Source organism: Styela clava, chromosome 14 (genome assembly GCF_964204865.1).
Source record: "Styela clava chromosome 14, kaStyClav1.hap1.2, whole genome shotgun sequence".
NCBI classification, from domain to species: Eukaryota; Metazoa; Chordata; class Ascidiacea; order Stolidobranchia; family Styelidae; genus Styela; species Styela clava.
This window is the reverse complement of record NC_135263.1, coordinates 10391193-10408513: the sequence shown is the minus strand read 5'-3', so window position 1 is coordinate 10408513 and position 17321 is coordinate 10391193. Positions and strand designations below refer to the sequence as shown.

The 17321-nt window shown below is 30.9% G+C and overlaps 1 protein-coding gene across 7 annotated transcripts in view; it reads right to left on the bottom strand.

The window, feature by feature from the left end:
• The window catches only part of LOC120340709 (SLIT-ROBO Rho GTPase-activating protein 1-like), a 38850-nt gene that overhangs the window by 7385 nt on the left and 14144 nt on the right, over positions 1–17321 (bottom strand). For 4 of the 7 annotated variants that reach the window (XM_078120166.1, XM_078120167.1, XM_078120168.1 and 1 more), the window contains exons 11-20: positions 16775–16814; positions 13501–13633; positions 10082–10186; positions 9042–9210; positions 5844–5949; positions 4328–4460; positions 3496–3691; positions 2228–2411; positions 1593–1730; positions 260–390 (exon numbers count right to left, since the gene is read on the bottom strand). In XM_078120166.1, the coding sequence (XP_077976292.1) occupies positions 260–390; positions 1593–1730; positions 2228–2411; positions 3496–3691; positions 4328–4460; positions 5844–5949; positions 9042–9210; positions 10082–10186; positions 13501–13633; positions 16775–16814 (1335 nt within the window). Of the gene's footprint in view, positions 1–259; positions 391–1592; positions 1731–2227; positions 2412–3495; positions 3692–4327; positions 4461–5843; positions 5950–9041; positions 9211–10081; positions 10187–13363; positions 13392–13500; positions 13634–16774; positions 16815–17321 lie in introns of all 7 variants that reach the window. The other 3 variants (XM_039409050.2, XM_039409052.2, XM_078120170.1) reach the window with 3 other exon arrangements.

Here is a 17321-nt window from a genome sequence, read left to right as displayed (position 1 = left end):
AAATGTACGGTCACCTAACAAAATATCTATCGTAATTGAGAATTTTAAAAGATACTCGAGTTATCCTAATGATAATTTATAGAGACCATTGTTAGCTATAGGGATGGGAATATTGTCCAGACCGATTTTTAAACGTCTTCCTCCCCGCCTCTACCATGAATCTATGAATGTTGAAAATCTTGGCAGGATAGACATGGTAGTCCAGAATACTAGCATTCATTATTTTCTAGATAAATTTTTCCAAATCTTAAAAACTTACATTTCTTTGAAGGTTTTTGTTTATGTTTTTGTAAATATTCTTGCACGTTACTATGGCGATCGAGAGATTTGGTTTTCATTGCCATCCTGCTTGCATCAGAGTGTGAATTTAGATTCTCGGAACTTGCACGTCTGGTAAATGAAGAGGCTTATTAACATATGCATAAAAATATGTAATACAAAAACCCAGCCAAAGAAGTCTCGATCAGAAATGAAGTAATTACAAATTAATTTTATACATATATATATTTTAACTTCCTCAATTTTTAATTAAACAACAATTTTTCAAATCAGCTTAAAATTTTGTTCGTAAACTTCTTTAGAAATAAGACACTTGGAAATTCCAGAATGGGAGTTTCTGGACCTAATAAACTAAAATATGATCAAATTAATATTATTATTCAATTATATCACAAACAGAAGAATTGATGGGAGTAATACGAATCGGAATAATGAAGTTTTCAAAATGTCTAAATTGGCCTCTCAAATCTAGCATAATTCAAAAAAATACAATCAACAATTATATATTTCCTACCACCATGTAAAATGGTGTTATTTAGCTTTTAATCATCAAAAAATTAAAAAAAAAATGATTGGTGGTTAGGTTAGAATGACACCTAAATACCGTTTATTTTACAGTTATTGTATAAATGGCATGAAATCTAGGCTGTTTGCTAAAATCGAATGACATGCATTAAATTCGAAAATATTGATAACAAAATGATTCATCTATGTTTTAATTTAATATAGAACGCTATTTTGGGTTAGGTGAATAATGCTGCTTTGATGATTTTCACAAATAAATTATTCTCTACCATAACTCATTACAATAAACTAAATTTTTTTTGACATATTTGGCAAAACCTATTCAAATATCCAATTTACCATGACCAAATTGCAGTCGAACATACTAATTGGATAAAGTCTTTTAAACAATCAAATAACATAAAAACAGATTCTGAAATATTCTGGAAAATTGAATTAGATTGAAATTGTATGAGTGAGCAACATGGGATATTATTTTATCAAAATCTTATATAGAACACTATAAATTGCTCTGAAATGTGGCTGTAGTATCAATTATTTTAAATTCCAAATTGTTTAATTTTTTTACAGTCAGTTCCAATTTTTTGGATGAAATACAGATTTTCAAATATTGTTATTTTTATTTCAAATATCGTTAAGTCTTTTTAATTTGTTCAGGAGAAATAAAACTTTTTACTTTGAAGGGGATGCAACCTTTTGTCCATGCACAAGTCTTTTTTAAATCAATAAGCTACCATTCTAACTAACACAACACCGATGGCAAGCAGGCAGGCGTGCTACGTTTTTACCGCATTCTTTTTCTTTTATCTAACCTTTTCGCTTGAATAAAGAAAGGATCAGACCTGTGTGGAGACTGAGGTGTCCCACTGCTGTCCAGACTGAGTTCGGATTCCGCACGACTGGACAGTATATCAGAAAAATCATCTCTGCAGAAATTACGGAATTAGAAAGAATGTTAATTGCAAAATAGTGTCAATTACAAAATATAATTATTGAAAAATTAGTTTTTATATTTTGAAAGCAAAATTATAATGAAAAATTAAAAGCAATTTTATGCACTCTGATGTATAAGGTACTGTATCGCTAAATATGCTGAAATCATGAAACAATTGATAAAAAAGCCAACGTTTTACTAAACTATGATTTTTGACAGAAAGGTAGCTTTTTTTTCCTGAGTCATTTCTTTCAATATAGAAAAACAAAGAATTAAAGCTCGGCGCATTATTAAAAAGCATTAAAATGAGTGAAAAATATAGCCTAGCAACAAAAAATCTCAAAATTATGCCAATTGCGATGTTTGCAAAATAAACTACATTTAAGCCAAGGGCGCTTTTTATACCAAGAAATATTCTTGAACAGCAGTTAGCAAAAAATCATATATTCTCTGTTCATTGGCTTCATTTTTCATGCTTGTGTTACTCACATTTCTTGCACTGTAATATAGGTATGAGGAATCAACCCATCTTTTCCATTAAAATTACCCTCCCACCAATCTTCAGAAGCTCGTCTGTATAAGGTTAGTATATCTCCTTTACGGAATGATAATTCTCTAGTTGATCGTCCTTTGTATTCATATCTTGCTATTGCTTCATACAATGGCTCAGATTCTAAAAAGTGAAAAGGATAATTATTACAGTCAGATTAAGTATAAATAACATCTGATATTTTTTATTTACTATTTACGGGTAATACTTCATTTGTTGTGTTCAATTTGAACTGCCTGCTCTATAACATAATAATGCCAAAATAAGACCGGATTCCAAATCAATGCAAAATAGGCAAAGGGAGAAATATAAGAAAAAGGTGCGGCACCACTGACTCAAAAACTTTCTTTCAAACTATTGTTTGTTTGATTAAGAGGAATTTGAATGGACATACTATATTATTTAAAATCAAGCAATTAAAGCAGTGGTCGGCAACCACCGGGCCGCGGCCCATCGCCGAAAGGTTACTACTACAAAAACGGACAAGGCCGTAATAAAACCTCTACGATCTAATCACAAACCCTACGACTAAAAAACAGCACCCAACAGTAAACCAGACAAACACAACACCAGGGGTCGGAAAAACGCGTAATGTGCACGTTCGGAAAAACATATGGCCTCGAGTAGCTTTATCTAAAATGCATTACACTTAGATTAAATTTCGTACTTGCTTGTCAGATCATCATTTGAACAACGAGTTGCCATAAAAATATCATCTTTCACATTGATAATAAGTACATAAAAACAATGTATTGTTGGATAATAAAGAAAAACGCCACATATACATCTCATTGGGACAGGCTTTCAACACAGCAATAGAAGGGTAGCAATGCAAATGCGTTTTTAGTATATTGTCAACATAAATTTCCTAATGCGTATAATTTATTGCATAGGCTTAGTTCGTTTGTATAAAGGTGGTCCGCCAAAAACTTGGTCAAGCTTTACCGGTCCGTCACTTGAAAAAGGTTGCCGACCACTGAATTAAAGGACCACGACGGTAAATTGACATTTCTACATTTCAATTCATCAATTTCATTGAATATAACTAGACTCGTATATTAAACTGCCCAAATTGATATATAGAATATATTTAATTTTCTCGAAAAGTATTTTACTACGTATTTGTAATAGAGGATAAGTCTTTTTAGGGTACAATCCATCGAATACACGCCATCAACCAAAATTGGGTAACACTGCGAAAGCTTACCGTCATCGCTAACACTTGAAACCACCGAAGCACTATGTTGTTCTTCTTTATCGTCCTCATCATGTGCGGCCGATTGATCAACAGTTACTGATGAAGCAGAATCGTCGGCAACAAATTCTTCTGACGCCATCAATTTTTCATATTTGGGTCCGTCCAAAGAATCAGGGAAGATGTCCTCATGGTATAGAATGATGGTCTGACAAAAGAGATTTAAAATTGAAAATGTTTTTATATGATGCATATTCAGGCCAAAAAAAAAATTAAAACATGGCTATTCTAAGATTCATTATTTTTTTTAGGTGGCAAAGAATAAGGCTCTGAACATGTGAATACAATACATATACATCAATCATGGTTTTTAAAAAGAATAATCTTTCCGTTTTAACATATACACTGTCATACCCATTTGGTTAAACAAATGGAGTAGAGTTTAACAGACGTGGCTAAAACGAATAATTATTTCAAATATTTTTTAATATAGAATATCATAAAATCTTAAATTGTGTCATGTAAAACAGAAAACATGAAGTGCAAATGAAACTATATTATAAGGTTGAGATTTGAAAATGGACCAAGTTAAAAATTGTATAATAGGATTTCATATTTCTAATGTATCAGACGTTCAATGGAATCCATTATTAGTCTGACTGTCAATTTTTATTTTTTCAAGGAATTGTTTTATAGCACAATTTTAAATGTATATTAATATCTACTTTCTCCTAACCTGCGATGCCAACAAAGTGAGGGTTTTTTTGAGGTATAGCAGTGTTTATGTCTCACTAAAATATACTCAATATAAAACACTCGGCACTACTTTGTTATAATTACAAACCTTAATGATTTCATTAACATTAGCTTGACATGATACTTGATCATAAGATTCTGGAACTTGTAGTAACGTAGGTCCAAAACATACAGCAAGATTATAGGCATCCATCATATTTTCATCGTTATGTTGAGATAAACTAAAATAAACAAAGAAGGAACGTAATGACAATTTAGTTTCAATTTGATTTCTCAAATGAGTTGCTCAAATCAAGGTAGCAAGCCCTAAACTTAAATTGTAAAAATACTGATATAAAGGTTGTAGTCTTCAATTTGAAGGCAAAATATTATACATGTAATTTAAGTGCAGAATATATGCCATTTGATTGGTGTTGATAAAAGACTTATCGAGAGCATTCTAGTCAAGTCTTCACTGTCAAGAAAAAGATGGTGCTTTTTGTGAGACAACAAAAAGAAATTATGCTCCATACATTACAAACTATTCAAAAATGAAAGGCATTTCGTGACCCACTGATATTCTTTGTTTGATAAAAATATCAGTTGTTTTTTAAAGAGTTTATACAAGATTATTTGCCTAACGCTACTAACATGGTTGCAAAAAAAAACTCATTTTTGAATGCCAAAACTATTTAAAAATTCAATTTTAATTTCTGTTTGCATATACCGGGTACTTATATATGATAATCCGCTGCAATTTGAAAAGTCGGTAATACGTTGCGGTAATTCACAATACTATTCAAAGTACTTAACACGTCATCGAGTTGGCGGAAATCAATAGGAAAGCATACTTCGATATTGAACGGAAGTAAACAATCTACACAACGAGAGAGAGAAAGCTATTATAATAGGATGCAATTAACAAGTTTGGTGTCTGATTAGACGTCATTGCGGCACGTGACACCAAAACTTTTATACCGGTAGGTTGTAGTCAATGAGGATTGTTAGTAATCGAGTATTTATTCTATATCAATTTCTGTTAGGTAATAATTTTCAACTTTTAAATTTGTGGAATGTAAAACTTAATGAAAATAACCATGTTGTCTAATTTTATTGCAAAAATCTGACTATGTATAAAATTCCAATTCACGACCGATTTATAATTTAAATTTTACAAATTCACAAACATCACTACACATAGATAGGACAATAATTTTAAATAAACAATGATTCAAATCAACTGGGTGTTTAGTTAAAAGGATGTCCAAAGTATATTTATTGGCCAGTATTCGGTGCAGATATATACACAAATATATCTATCTATAAATGCATATAAGCATCTTCAAAAATTTATGAACGCCATAAAAAAAATATAAATAAATAAAATATCTAAAAACCGCCATACCATTAGAATATTACAAAATGGTCAGTTGTAATAAAGAAAATGAAATGTTATAGAAGCAAAGGCAGTTGGCCGTGTTGATAAAATATTAAATCGGAAGAGTTTTATAGATACTTTTGAATTCTTTACAAACTTTACAAAATATTGATTGTCAAACGTTTGTGTTAAGCAGTTATATTTCCCAGCAAAGCCAGTAGCTAAAAAGTAGATTAATTAAACTTACTGATTGAGAAAAGCGAATAAATATCTCATGACCACCAACACTGATTCAGGAACATTTAACAAAGTACGTCGAATGCTTTCAACACGTTTTTCGGAATCTTGAATGTCTGGAAAAGAAAGAAAATTTTTATGTATACCTGGTCACATCAAAGTCATAATATAAATAGGCATCTACTCTCAGCCTAAAATGAGCTTGCTTATTCTTCGCACAGTCAAAAAAGATGTACACAAAAATTGGTAGAATCAAGGCAGCATGTCCAAATATTCAGGAAATAAATTCAAAACTTATCAAAAATATATCTTAACCAAAGTTTCTGTTATCTGTTCGTAAAATATGCCTGTAGATGGATGAGGAAATAGCTGAGGAAAAAAAACAATTGGGCTATGATCAAAAAGAATTTTGAAAGCGGATACATAAAAGTAGAGATGCAAAAAAATGTAATGAAACTAAGCTATTATTTTAATGCAATGGTTCCTCAACCTTTCTTTTGGAATTACCCACTTCCGATTAAGAGAGAGTTTTCATCTCCACCCATATACTAAATCCTTCAATAAAATTCGGTAAGGCATTGTCTAATTGGGTAAAGAATCAAGACCCCCAGTATATTCGAAGCTTTTGCTTTTGAAGCTACAAATCTTGAAAAGTCTTGTTTTTATGGAGAAAAAGGGCCCGAAGCATTGCGTCTCCATAATTATATACCTCCACGCAACAACACGTTTACTGTACATGAAGTTTCTTCAGAAAGTACGCTGCGCATCTTTCTTTGCTTAGTGTTATTTCGATTTTCATTGTGTAATAGACTAATAATCGTATTCATTCATAGTGTTTTTTCATAGGTTTGTTTACAAGTGGAAAATAACCCAACAGTGTAACAGTGTATTGTGTAAAATATGCCAGTTTCGTAGCAGTATCTTGTTTTTTATTTTATTATTTTTTCATTTATTTATTTACGATATTCCAGTAAATGAGATCTCCTCAACATATTCAAATTCAAGAAGACCAAATTAGCTGGATATTTAAAACCCTACCAAAATGGTTCATCATTCATTGCCATAAAAATTCCAGCATATGAAACAAGATAGTAGGAACTATGTACTATATTACGTAACGTCTCCAGAGTGCTCCAGACATATGGCAACAGTAAGAAGAATAAAACATAATACAATGCATCAATAGAAAGAACTATTCTATACTCCCAAATGACTAAATGGAATTGGAAGACATATTATCGGATAATTGGCATTCAAATGTACTGGAATGCACGCCAGATAGACACAATAGTATTGTTTGATGACTAATTGCTCTGTTTCGAATAATAACACCAATGCACAAATAAGAAAATAAATTTTAGATATGATGGATTAATTAATGAATTGTGGTTGAACACCAAAATTGAGAATATTTAGTCTAAATGATAACATATTGATTAATAAATAATATTTTAATTTTATATTCAAAATTTTTGTCATTTATTTAAAATGGCTGGTATTTTACACTTTATGCTTCAGCTAAAAATCAGCTAAAAAAAATACCAATAACAAAAAAATCTTCTTGAATAATACCTGAGCATTAAATTTGGCAAAAATGGGATTTTCTTCATTAGTTTATATTGGCATATGTTTGATTATACGGCAGAACAGATGCATGTAGATTATTTACAGTGAAAAAATATAGAAAATAAAGCTAGACTAAATAGACTTTTCTCGGTGTGGAATCTAGCACATCAAGTCACAGTGCCATGGGAATTTAATGATAGTAATATAATGCATAAAGTTTCCATACTCTGGAGATTTGACACTATTCAATTGAAAATAAATATCTTTTCATACTATTTAAATAGTAGACAATAGCGTCTGCCTCTGGTTCATATTGTCTGCTAAACAGAAAACTTATGCTGGTCTGGCAATATGAAGTGATTGTATAGACTTTTGGCTAATAGCACTGACGGAAGATATCCGAAGTAAAATAAATAGTCGAAATTAGTAATAAGGGCGATTCCAAGCAAATGTTTTCCAAGCAAATGAATTTATCAATTTTCAAAAAGTGCAGTAAAAGTAATTGTTTTGTATTTTTTTTTTATCAAAAGACAAATGAATTTTATTGGACTGCATTCATTTCATGAAAAAAGTTAAAATATTTCCCAGGTTTTTATGGTTTACACAAAATGGCATGAAATGTAGAAATTGTGATATAGTTGACATTTTTTGTGATGACTCGTAACAAAAAGTGTTTGATTGTTTGGTACAGTTATTTCATTTCAAAAAGATGCACTGGACTTAAGTTAATGAAGATTAAGTGTTTGCAATGCTGTAGGACATGTCCTTAACTATTCAACGATTTATTGTTAGAATTTTAAGAGATGATAGAGGCTGCTGTTCTAAAGTGGAAAATTGACCAGATAGAATTTACTTATCATACATCGCCTATGATTGAACCGACTAATTTTCAGAGCCTATCCAAGCACTGAAACTCTATTCTGGTCACTATGCACAGACTCGTCTATTTATATCCCCCAATGAGATTAATCAAACACAAATTGTAAATAGAAACTGAGCACAACATGAATTATACCACATCCTCACAGTCATATTTTAGGCATATATTTTCTTGAATTGAAACCAAAAGCTCTATGTCTTCACTTATAGGCCAAGTAAGTCATGAGATATACCATAGACTAGATTCTAATAAAGCAGGTGAAATGACTGTCTTTATAACTGACACACAGACAAAGTGACATTCTAATTAATTTGGTTAAAACAATTTGAGCACATTTAAAAGTGATGGTGAGTTTGGTGAAATATACATGAAAAAAACTTTCGAATACCTAAATTGTGAAGCAATAAACAACAAATAATATATATATTTATGATCAAGGAATGATTTGAACAAGTTCCAAGATGAAGAAAAACGCTAGATTTAAATACAAAAGATTTGTAAGTCCAGAGTGAAATCAGCTAGTCACACAACCTAGTGGTAATAACAGTGTGTGCAATAGCAGGTGAGGATTTTCGAGTTCGTACCCCATTCCACCACCTAACCCAAGTTCCAATACATTAGGTAAACTATGCAGCACACAGTTTTAAATAATTCCGAAAATAGTAATCTCTGTTTATACCTTGTACTGAGCCACGGTACAAGCAAAGGAAGGGAATTCTTTCGAATGATATAATTTTACTATAAAAAAATAGTAATACTTACTGACACTTTGCAGTAAGTCATCAACAACGTAACTAGGAAATAACTTTCCATCAAGTTGTCGAAAATAAAGTTTCAATAATCCTGCAACCGAATTAATGTCAATTTCATCTTCCATTTCAGATACTGGGTCTTCTCCTTTGTCAAATTGTGTTTTCATTTCCGAGATGTCCTGAAAATTAAAAAATAAAATAAAATTAATAAGAATTCTATGGTCATTGGTTCTCAAACTTCCATGATCTGTGTCCCTTAACAATTGTGCTCATAGCTCTTCTAAAAAATACCTACTGTTACCTAATATCCTCGCATATAAGCCGAATTTAATTCAAAAAGCCACAACATGAACTATGCTAAGTTCTTACGATAAGAGCAGACGATTTGTAGGGTTGGCTTATATGCAAATTTTCATAAATTAACCCTTTTAGGGCCGTTTTTAAAGGGTTGACTTATATGCAAAGATATACACTAGCTTTGTTTTTAATGGATTTAATAATGGAAAAACAACAACCGAAAGTCAATAAGGGAAAAAAAATTACAGTTGAAGAATTAAACAAATGTGATGTCATAAAATAATTTTATTTTCTATATTTGGAATTACTGATTTCAGGAACAATTTAGAATAAATTTATTTCAAAAATTATTATTTTAGTCATCGAACTTTCACATTACAGGGAAGAATTTTTATCTCTGAATAGAAAAACAATGAAATCTGTACATATCTTTTTGTATTGTGTAGCATTGCGCACAGTGGACACAGACACAGAATTCCATGCCCAACACCACACTAAAGGTGTAATAAATTGGGTAAACGATGCCAAAAGAGTTTTTTAAAAATAGTTCCCAACTTAATATCGTTAAATATCAGTGGCTACTTCAATAGAGTGAATGGGCATTATTAACGAGAGTTGCATAGCAAAAAATTTCATATTCAAAATTTTATTTTCGAATGTGTTCAAAATTGTAGAATATTCATTTTGGCCATTCCTGTACAAATGAGTAAAAACCATGCTTATTCAAACAACTCATAATGATATGATACTTACTTGATGTGACCCTGGTACCCTGAATATTCCTTGATGGTGCATTCCATATAAATTAATAACACGAATACAACTTTCAACCACAGGTGGAATGCTACATCCAGTTTCCTTAAAGAGAAAAAAAAAATTCAAAAAACGCAAAAAAATTTGCTATTAATAGTATAAAAAATAAGTAAAATTTGTTGACATTTGGTTGTAATCAGCATGCATATTAGTGCTTTTACTAGATTTATTTTGCAAACCATTTATTTTTTTTTAGAAAATATTAGTCCACCAATATTATTTTTGATTGGTATAAAATCTCATCATGCTATATTGAATCATAGAACTGCGTTGTGTGGGAATGAACCAAACCGAACATAAAATTCTGATTTTCGTTTCGCGGACAACAGTTCAGCCATGACACATTACTGCATTTTTGTTACTTTTCATCATTAAAAAGATGAAAATTCTGAAAAGTACATTAAAAATTTAGTTTTTTTTTCAATATCGTGTATTTATAAATGATAATCAAAAATATTACTGAATCATTCTCAAAGTCGAAGTTATACGAATCCAATTTCGAATAATATCAACTTTTTGACATAACTCAGATGCAAAAAATTTTAGGTGGATGATCAAAACCTAATTAGGGAGTAAATTAGCATAGAATTGCACTCCGCATTTCCAGCACACAAAAAACATTTGAAGGCAGATTCAGAATTTTACTTTATAAAAAATTATAGGAAATCATAGAATTGATTGATAATTTCAAATTAAAATTTTTTTTTAATTCAGTTCAAAATTTTAATTTAATTTTTCACAGGATGAAAAAAGGTAACAACAACCAATCATTCACAACTTCATACAAAAACCATGTGCAAATATCTTGTATATTAAATTGGTCCGTTATCCCCTCACCCCTTTGGTGTAAAATTTTCATTACGGTAACTTCTATATTCATTATGCTAATAGATCAAAACAGACAAAAATACATGAGTGATTATCAACAATAGCCTATCAATTTTTATGGAAGATTTAATTCTACTGACTTATGCTATTTCTCTTATCGAATGCTGAAACAACATCATCGTCTTTAGTTAAATATTTCAGTTGTATCATCAAAATTAGATTTACAGGACTAATTGGGAGAATTTAGGGGTAAATTTGAAATTATAACATAAAATAGATAATAATTGTTCCTACAGCATTCACTTTACACAAAACTAACTCTGAAAACAAATACAACAAAATTCAATAAAGAATAAAAATGGGGAAAAATCTCGGTCCAGAGAAATCTTCTTAATTGAGTCAAATTGTTGACAAATGGAGAAATGAAATGCCCGAACTAGCTTATGAGAGTTTCACTGACGCTATAAGGCAACAGAAAACAAGCACCATAACAATCACAACAATAGAACAACTACAGACGATGACTACAAGAACAAAGAATACATACGACAGGAAGTAGTCTACAAGTACAATAAAAAATATTTTAATATTTCAAGATGAAAAATCATCTGACATGCTAAGTTAGTCGGGAGTTTATATAGATTTTGTAATCCACAATATTAAAAGTCTAATTCTAAATTTTTTGGTAAATACTTAATTCTAAAATTTCAGATATACGTTGTTTTAAAACTATAATACAGTATGTGCATTGAGTCCTGTTGCAATTTCAATTTTATTATGAAGTCAGTTCTCAGTATATATATCTTAACCAGGTTTGTTTTATTTTTGTTTGCGTTTGTTTTTTTATTTAAATACACTGGTATTAGGGGTAACAAATTATATATGGTATCAATAAATTCAGTTTGAAATTTAAAATTTTTTAACACTTTATTAACACCCTATATCAAGGTGGTCCAAACCCAGGCCCGCGGGCCACATGCATTCGTGAAGGAATCAAGAAATCGTATTTCGTGTTGTATTTTTTGACATATTGTTGCATCACCAATGTCACTGAATTGACTAGTGTTATGGCTTGCTGAGGCGAAAGTAATTTTGTGGCCCACGGAGGTGCCAATCTTGGACCACCCTGCCCTATATAACGAGGCTCAATATAATGGGGAAATAGATTTTACTTCTTAATCAAGTTGTCAGGATGTTGGTATTGGTAACATATTATTTGACAGACTTTTAAACATCAACTAACCAGAACTTTTTTGAATTTAGTATGTTGAATACCTTTTATGCACATAATCGAATTATTTCAAAAACACTTTTGAGAGGGCATTTTCCTTATTACACAGTTAGGCTATATCTCTATACAAATCTATTTCACACCATTGAATATCACATAGCCTATGTGCCGCAATAGCCTAATGATAATGGAAATAAAAATAAAATAGCACACAACCATATACATTATCAGTGATGAATACTTTTATGATTGTATTGAGTCATTCTGATGCCTAGTTTCTACCCTACTATATGTGTTATAATAATTATCACCATGTTAATAATTGTTATTCATTGCTAGCTGGTACTATTACATCACAATGGCTTGAAAATGCAAAATTGGTTTCATTGCAAATGAATCCTATAGTTTTACCGCCATAAAAAAAATTATTTGAAACATTGGTTTAATCTATAAAGGCTTTTTTTATGAGATGCTGCACACCAACGAAGACACAGAATTTTTGTGCAACGAAAGTGGGCCATGAGGGAAAAAAGGTTGTCGTGGGTATGGACTGAAGACAGAACCATTAAAGCTCGAATTTCGTATAACAGCAAAGTTCATAGTGAAGCCACCCCGTTATTATTTTTAAGAAGTGATTTAAAATTTCCACTCAATACGACTATATTTGGAAGCACTGGAATGTATTTTGTTTCGCAGTTATTTTCTAATATTACACCCAAGATTTCTTCAGAGCAAAAACCATTGGCCGTTGCTATGAATTTCATAACAATTTCTAAAATGTCAAGACAATTTTATTTAAATTATTGTCTTGACATTTTAGAAATTAAACTCTCAGGATTCAAACAGCAAAATGAACCAATTAACCATCAGTTTAATTAATTAAGAGTGATTAGCACCATTAATTTGTTTAAATAAAAAGTGTAGAGCATATTTTGCGCAAATAGGACCAATCACGCAAGTTAGTAATCCAACTATATTGTCTACAAACCATTACATTTGTGGTTATTAGACACAGGCACTGGCAGGCAAACCATTCCATAGGTGCATTGAAAATTTATCATAAAATCATACTCGAACAAGCATGGATTGTAAAATAATCCAGTGCTTGATCGAGTATGATTTCATGGTAACATTTTCATCTGGTTGCAAGACTTTATTCATACCTGTGGCTTTCTGTGCGTATGCTTTGGTCTACCGATTGCAAAAATGAAAAGCAGAGAATTAGAAATAAGGAATTTATATAAAAAAAGGGCTAAGGGTGGCACTAATATTTACTGCGCCACCGTTTTGCCCAGGGTACCTTTAAGTAAGTCTCCATGTCGCTCGTAAAATGGCTTTTTACTGCTTTCACAGACGCCATATTTAGTCTCGAGTTTCGTTTTCCTGTCATGCCTTTTTTGCCTTGCTTGTTGGGCTGCTTGGGTAATCTGAATCTATTCAAACGGCAAAATAAAGCAATTTTCTCTAATAAAAAAGTAAATGTTATTTAACGAAATATTTTGTAAACGGCGAGAAACATCAATAAGATATTCCGCCAACCAACACTGAAAGATGACTATAATAAAAATATTGGAAAGTTTAAAATATATCTGCTTAGAGCTGGAAATTTTTTTAGAGACAAGTGGGCTTAGGGGTTAAAAACCTTGGATATAAATTCAACGTCTCACGAGGATCGAACTAGGAAGTTGCAGTCCTTCCAAAACAGTTTAGCTTATTACATACATGTGCTCGCTTATACGTAGCCATGTTTAGAGTGGAAGACATAACAAAACATCCTATAAAAGAACACAATTAAAAAATTATATATTGCCAAATATAGATCATTAAAGAACCGTATATATTTCAGTCCAGTGTGAGTTGTTATATAAATTCAAGTATATTCCATACTGAAAGCATATTCATTTTTTCTAACGTGGACAGTGTGCGATAATTGAACTGCCATATAATATTTCTTCATTATACGACTATTTATCACACCCGAAATAATAATATACATGTAAATGCTCCAATTCAACAACCATAAATAATCTCGCAGAATTAGATTAGGAATGTAATTTCAAACTTCGAAATTCGACTTCTATTTACATAACGTGCACAAATGTTCAGTAGGAAAACATCTGAAAGTTCATGTAAATAAAATATAACTTTTATTTGAGCAGCTGCTGACCCATAGTTTATCCATGAGTATGAACATTGCATAACCGATGAAGCTTGACCCGATTAGGGGCGGATTTATACAGATTTGTGGACGGAAGCCATCAATCGTATTATGGTTGGGTACCAAAGGTTAAAATTAGGTTAGAAAATAGTGGGACGAAGTTCATGTGAACACGAATAAAATTTGTGATGCTGAGCAAAAAATTTATTTGAATTATTAGGTATAAAACAAAGACGCATATTTAGGCAATTCTAATTTCATGTACACTTTACCTTTTAACAATTTAAATTTACTCCAACCAATTACTTTACACAAAATGAAACCAGTTTGTCCTTTACAAAGATTATCTCTTCAAAGATTAATTTTGTGATTTGAAAATACCTATTGTGAACTGAATAGTTGAAATTTTTTAAAGAATTCAATTTTTCTGGTGATTTTTAATGTTGAAATAATATGAAGCTGGTAAATTTTACTATACCACAAGACAAGCTACAGCCTCATTTTAACCAGGGCCATTTGTCCTGGAAAAGGTAAATCTAGATATAAAGATTTTTTGAAAAAATTTGTGTTCATTTTTTAATTTTACTTGGAAGGTAAATATTTATGTCCTTTGATAGTTGACCCAACCTCAAAGAAAGAAACATAGGTCGCAAAAATTGGGTCACGTTACTTTAGCTCAAAGTCAACCATCCCACTAAGCATTCAAAATGTGTTGACAATAATCCTGTCATAAATAATGTATATCGTTTTTCAGAGTGTGAAATCCAGCGTTACTAAAATAGCACGACAGTTCTGCATCGCTGCAACACTTTTTAATTTGTTTTTTTGTGGAATGCTACCGTTCAAATTGATCAAATTTGAGTTCAGGAATTTCTTCATCTGATGCATAAATGCATAAAATAATCAGATAAAAAAGCAACAATTTGACAATCTAATAATTAGATCGCAAAAACAAATCTTAGATTTAAATAAATTTAAAATTCAATGTATATTCAATATTGCAAATTCTTGAATTAGAGAATAAAATAATTGCAATTTTAGGTGCCGAAATGTTTATAATACCGAAATATAATTATAAATAAATATAATAACACAAATAGGAAATTCAATTAATTATGATCCTTTATTATATTTCTAACAAGAATTTATATTATTGAAAGGAAGTCATTTTAAATTTTATTCATTTTGAAAAACTCTTGTTTCTAGTCAATCTAGGTTATCAAATACACATTAGATCCAAATAATAAAATTTAAAATATTATATCCAGTATCACATGGAAAAAGGTTTTTATTCAGAATGGTTTGGCATGATATATCAATTAGTTTAGAAAACAGTTGACAGTCTTGATTAGGTCTGAATTAAGGTAGATCAAACGTTTTATTAAATAAATTCCATCCATAGCGAGACAAGCATTTAACATCTTTAAAAAAATACTGATAACCTGCTAATATATAACCATGATACGTGGCCTCGAAACCAAATGTCAGCTGATAATTTCCCCAATTTCCGCTTTGAAGTGCATGGCATTAAAGTAAATCCTATTTAGACATGCGATCTTATTATCAAGATGAAAAAGGTTCAGGGTTATGCACAAGGCAGAATGTGTTTTTAGATAATATTTTTGAATTATGGGATTACAATTTGAACTGAGGTTGGAATAATGTTTTGGGTATTGTTTTCTAATTGCTTGTTAGTATAACCAGCGTAGGAGCGAATTTATGGTTGTTATGTCAACCATCTACGCGGCTAGTAAGAGTACAGTTTATATTAAGGTGAAAATGGTTGCATCAGAAAAAATAAATCAATTTAGAATATGTATAAGCTAGGATTAGATATTTGAAATTACTATTGCGATTTATTTGATGCACTTGAAGTTTACATTAAAATTCCACAAAATTTAGATTGACAAGAGTATAAATAAGGTAATTTTGAATATTTGAATTCATATGTAATACATATTTCCGACTACCAAAATCAGTTTGAAATTTCATTAAATTATTCTTTGATTACCCTTATTATTTTGTATGAACCACTGTGTCCACCAAAAACCAAAATGTCTCGTTAAATCTAAGAATCCATTCATATTAGGAGCGATTTGGTAATTCATTCAATCAATTATCCCCTTGGAAACACATTTTGTGGTTTTGTGTTTCACCAAAAAAATTTGGAAGATCCTTCATGATTGATAGCAGAATACCCAAAATACCTATTCCACTGCATTTAAGCATTTAAGAAACAATGCCACAGTAAATTGGTCGATTACTTACAGAAAAAAGTAAACTTTCATATATGTAATAGCATAATATTCAAAATCCATATCCATTGGAAAAAGCCGCAATTTTCCAGATTTTAGCATAATAAGACTATGATAAAATCATGAAAAAGATGAAAAACCGAACGTGGGTGAAAACTAACCTGCTCAAAGTATTGCCTCCATCTATTCCAGTTCCTCCGCCTGCAAGACAGGAAATAATAAACGGTTATAAAATGAGCATGAAGACATAACATACAGACAACAATAACAATTTGAATGACATCGAATATGACTCATTGACATGTCAATGTTGGAAATTCTAATATTATTCAATTCATACAGTAGGATGATTTAATACATAAATTGATGTAAATATAACAGAGAATATTTGAATCAAAATTTTTTTTTCCAGTAGAAAAAATTGTTATAATACAACAATACCAAGTTTATGTAATATCTTTTGATGAGTTGAATCAGTTTAAAATTTCTAATATGAATTACAGCAAGGCACTGATCCCTCAACTAAGTAGAAATGGTATTGATAAAAAAAAAGTTTATAACCAACTACAGATGTGATAAAAGCCATATCTTGTCACAGAAGTGTTAAAACAGAGCATGAAACATTCCAAGACGATGCAGTCGTTACAAACAGGGCCTTCCCCTCTCCTAAGGGGTCACAGAGCAGTCTCTGGGGCCACGAGCAAAAAC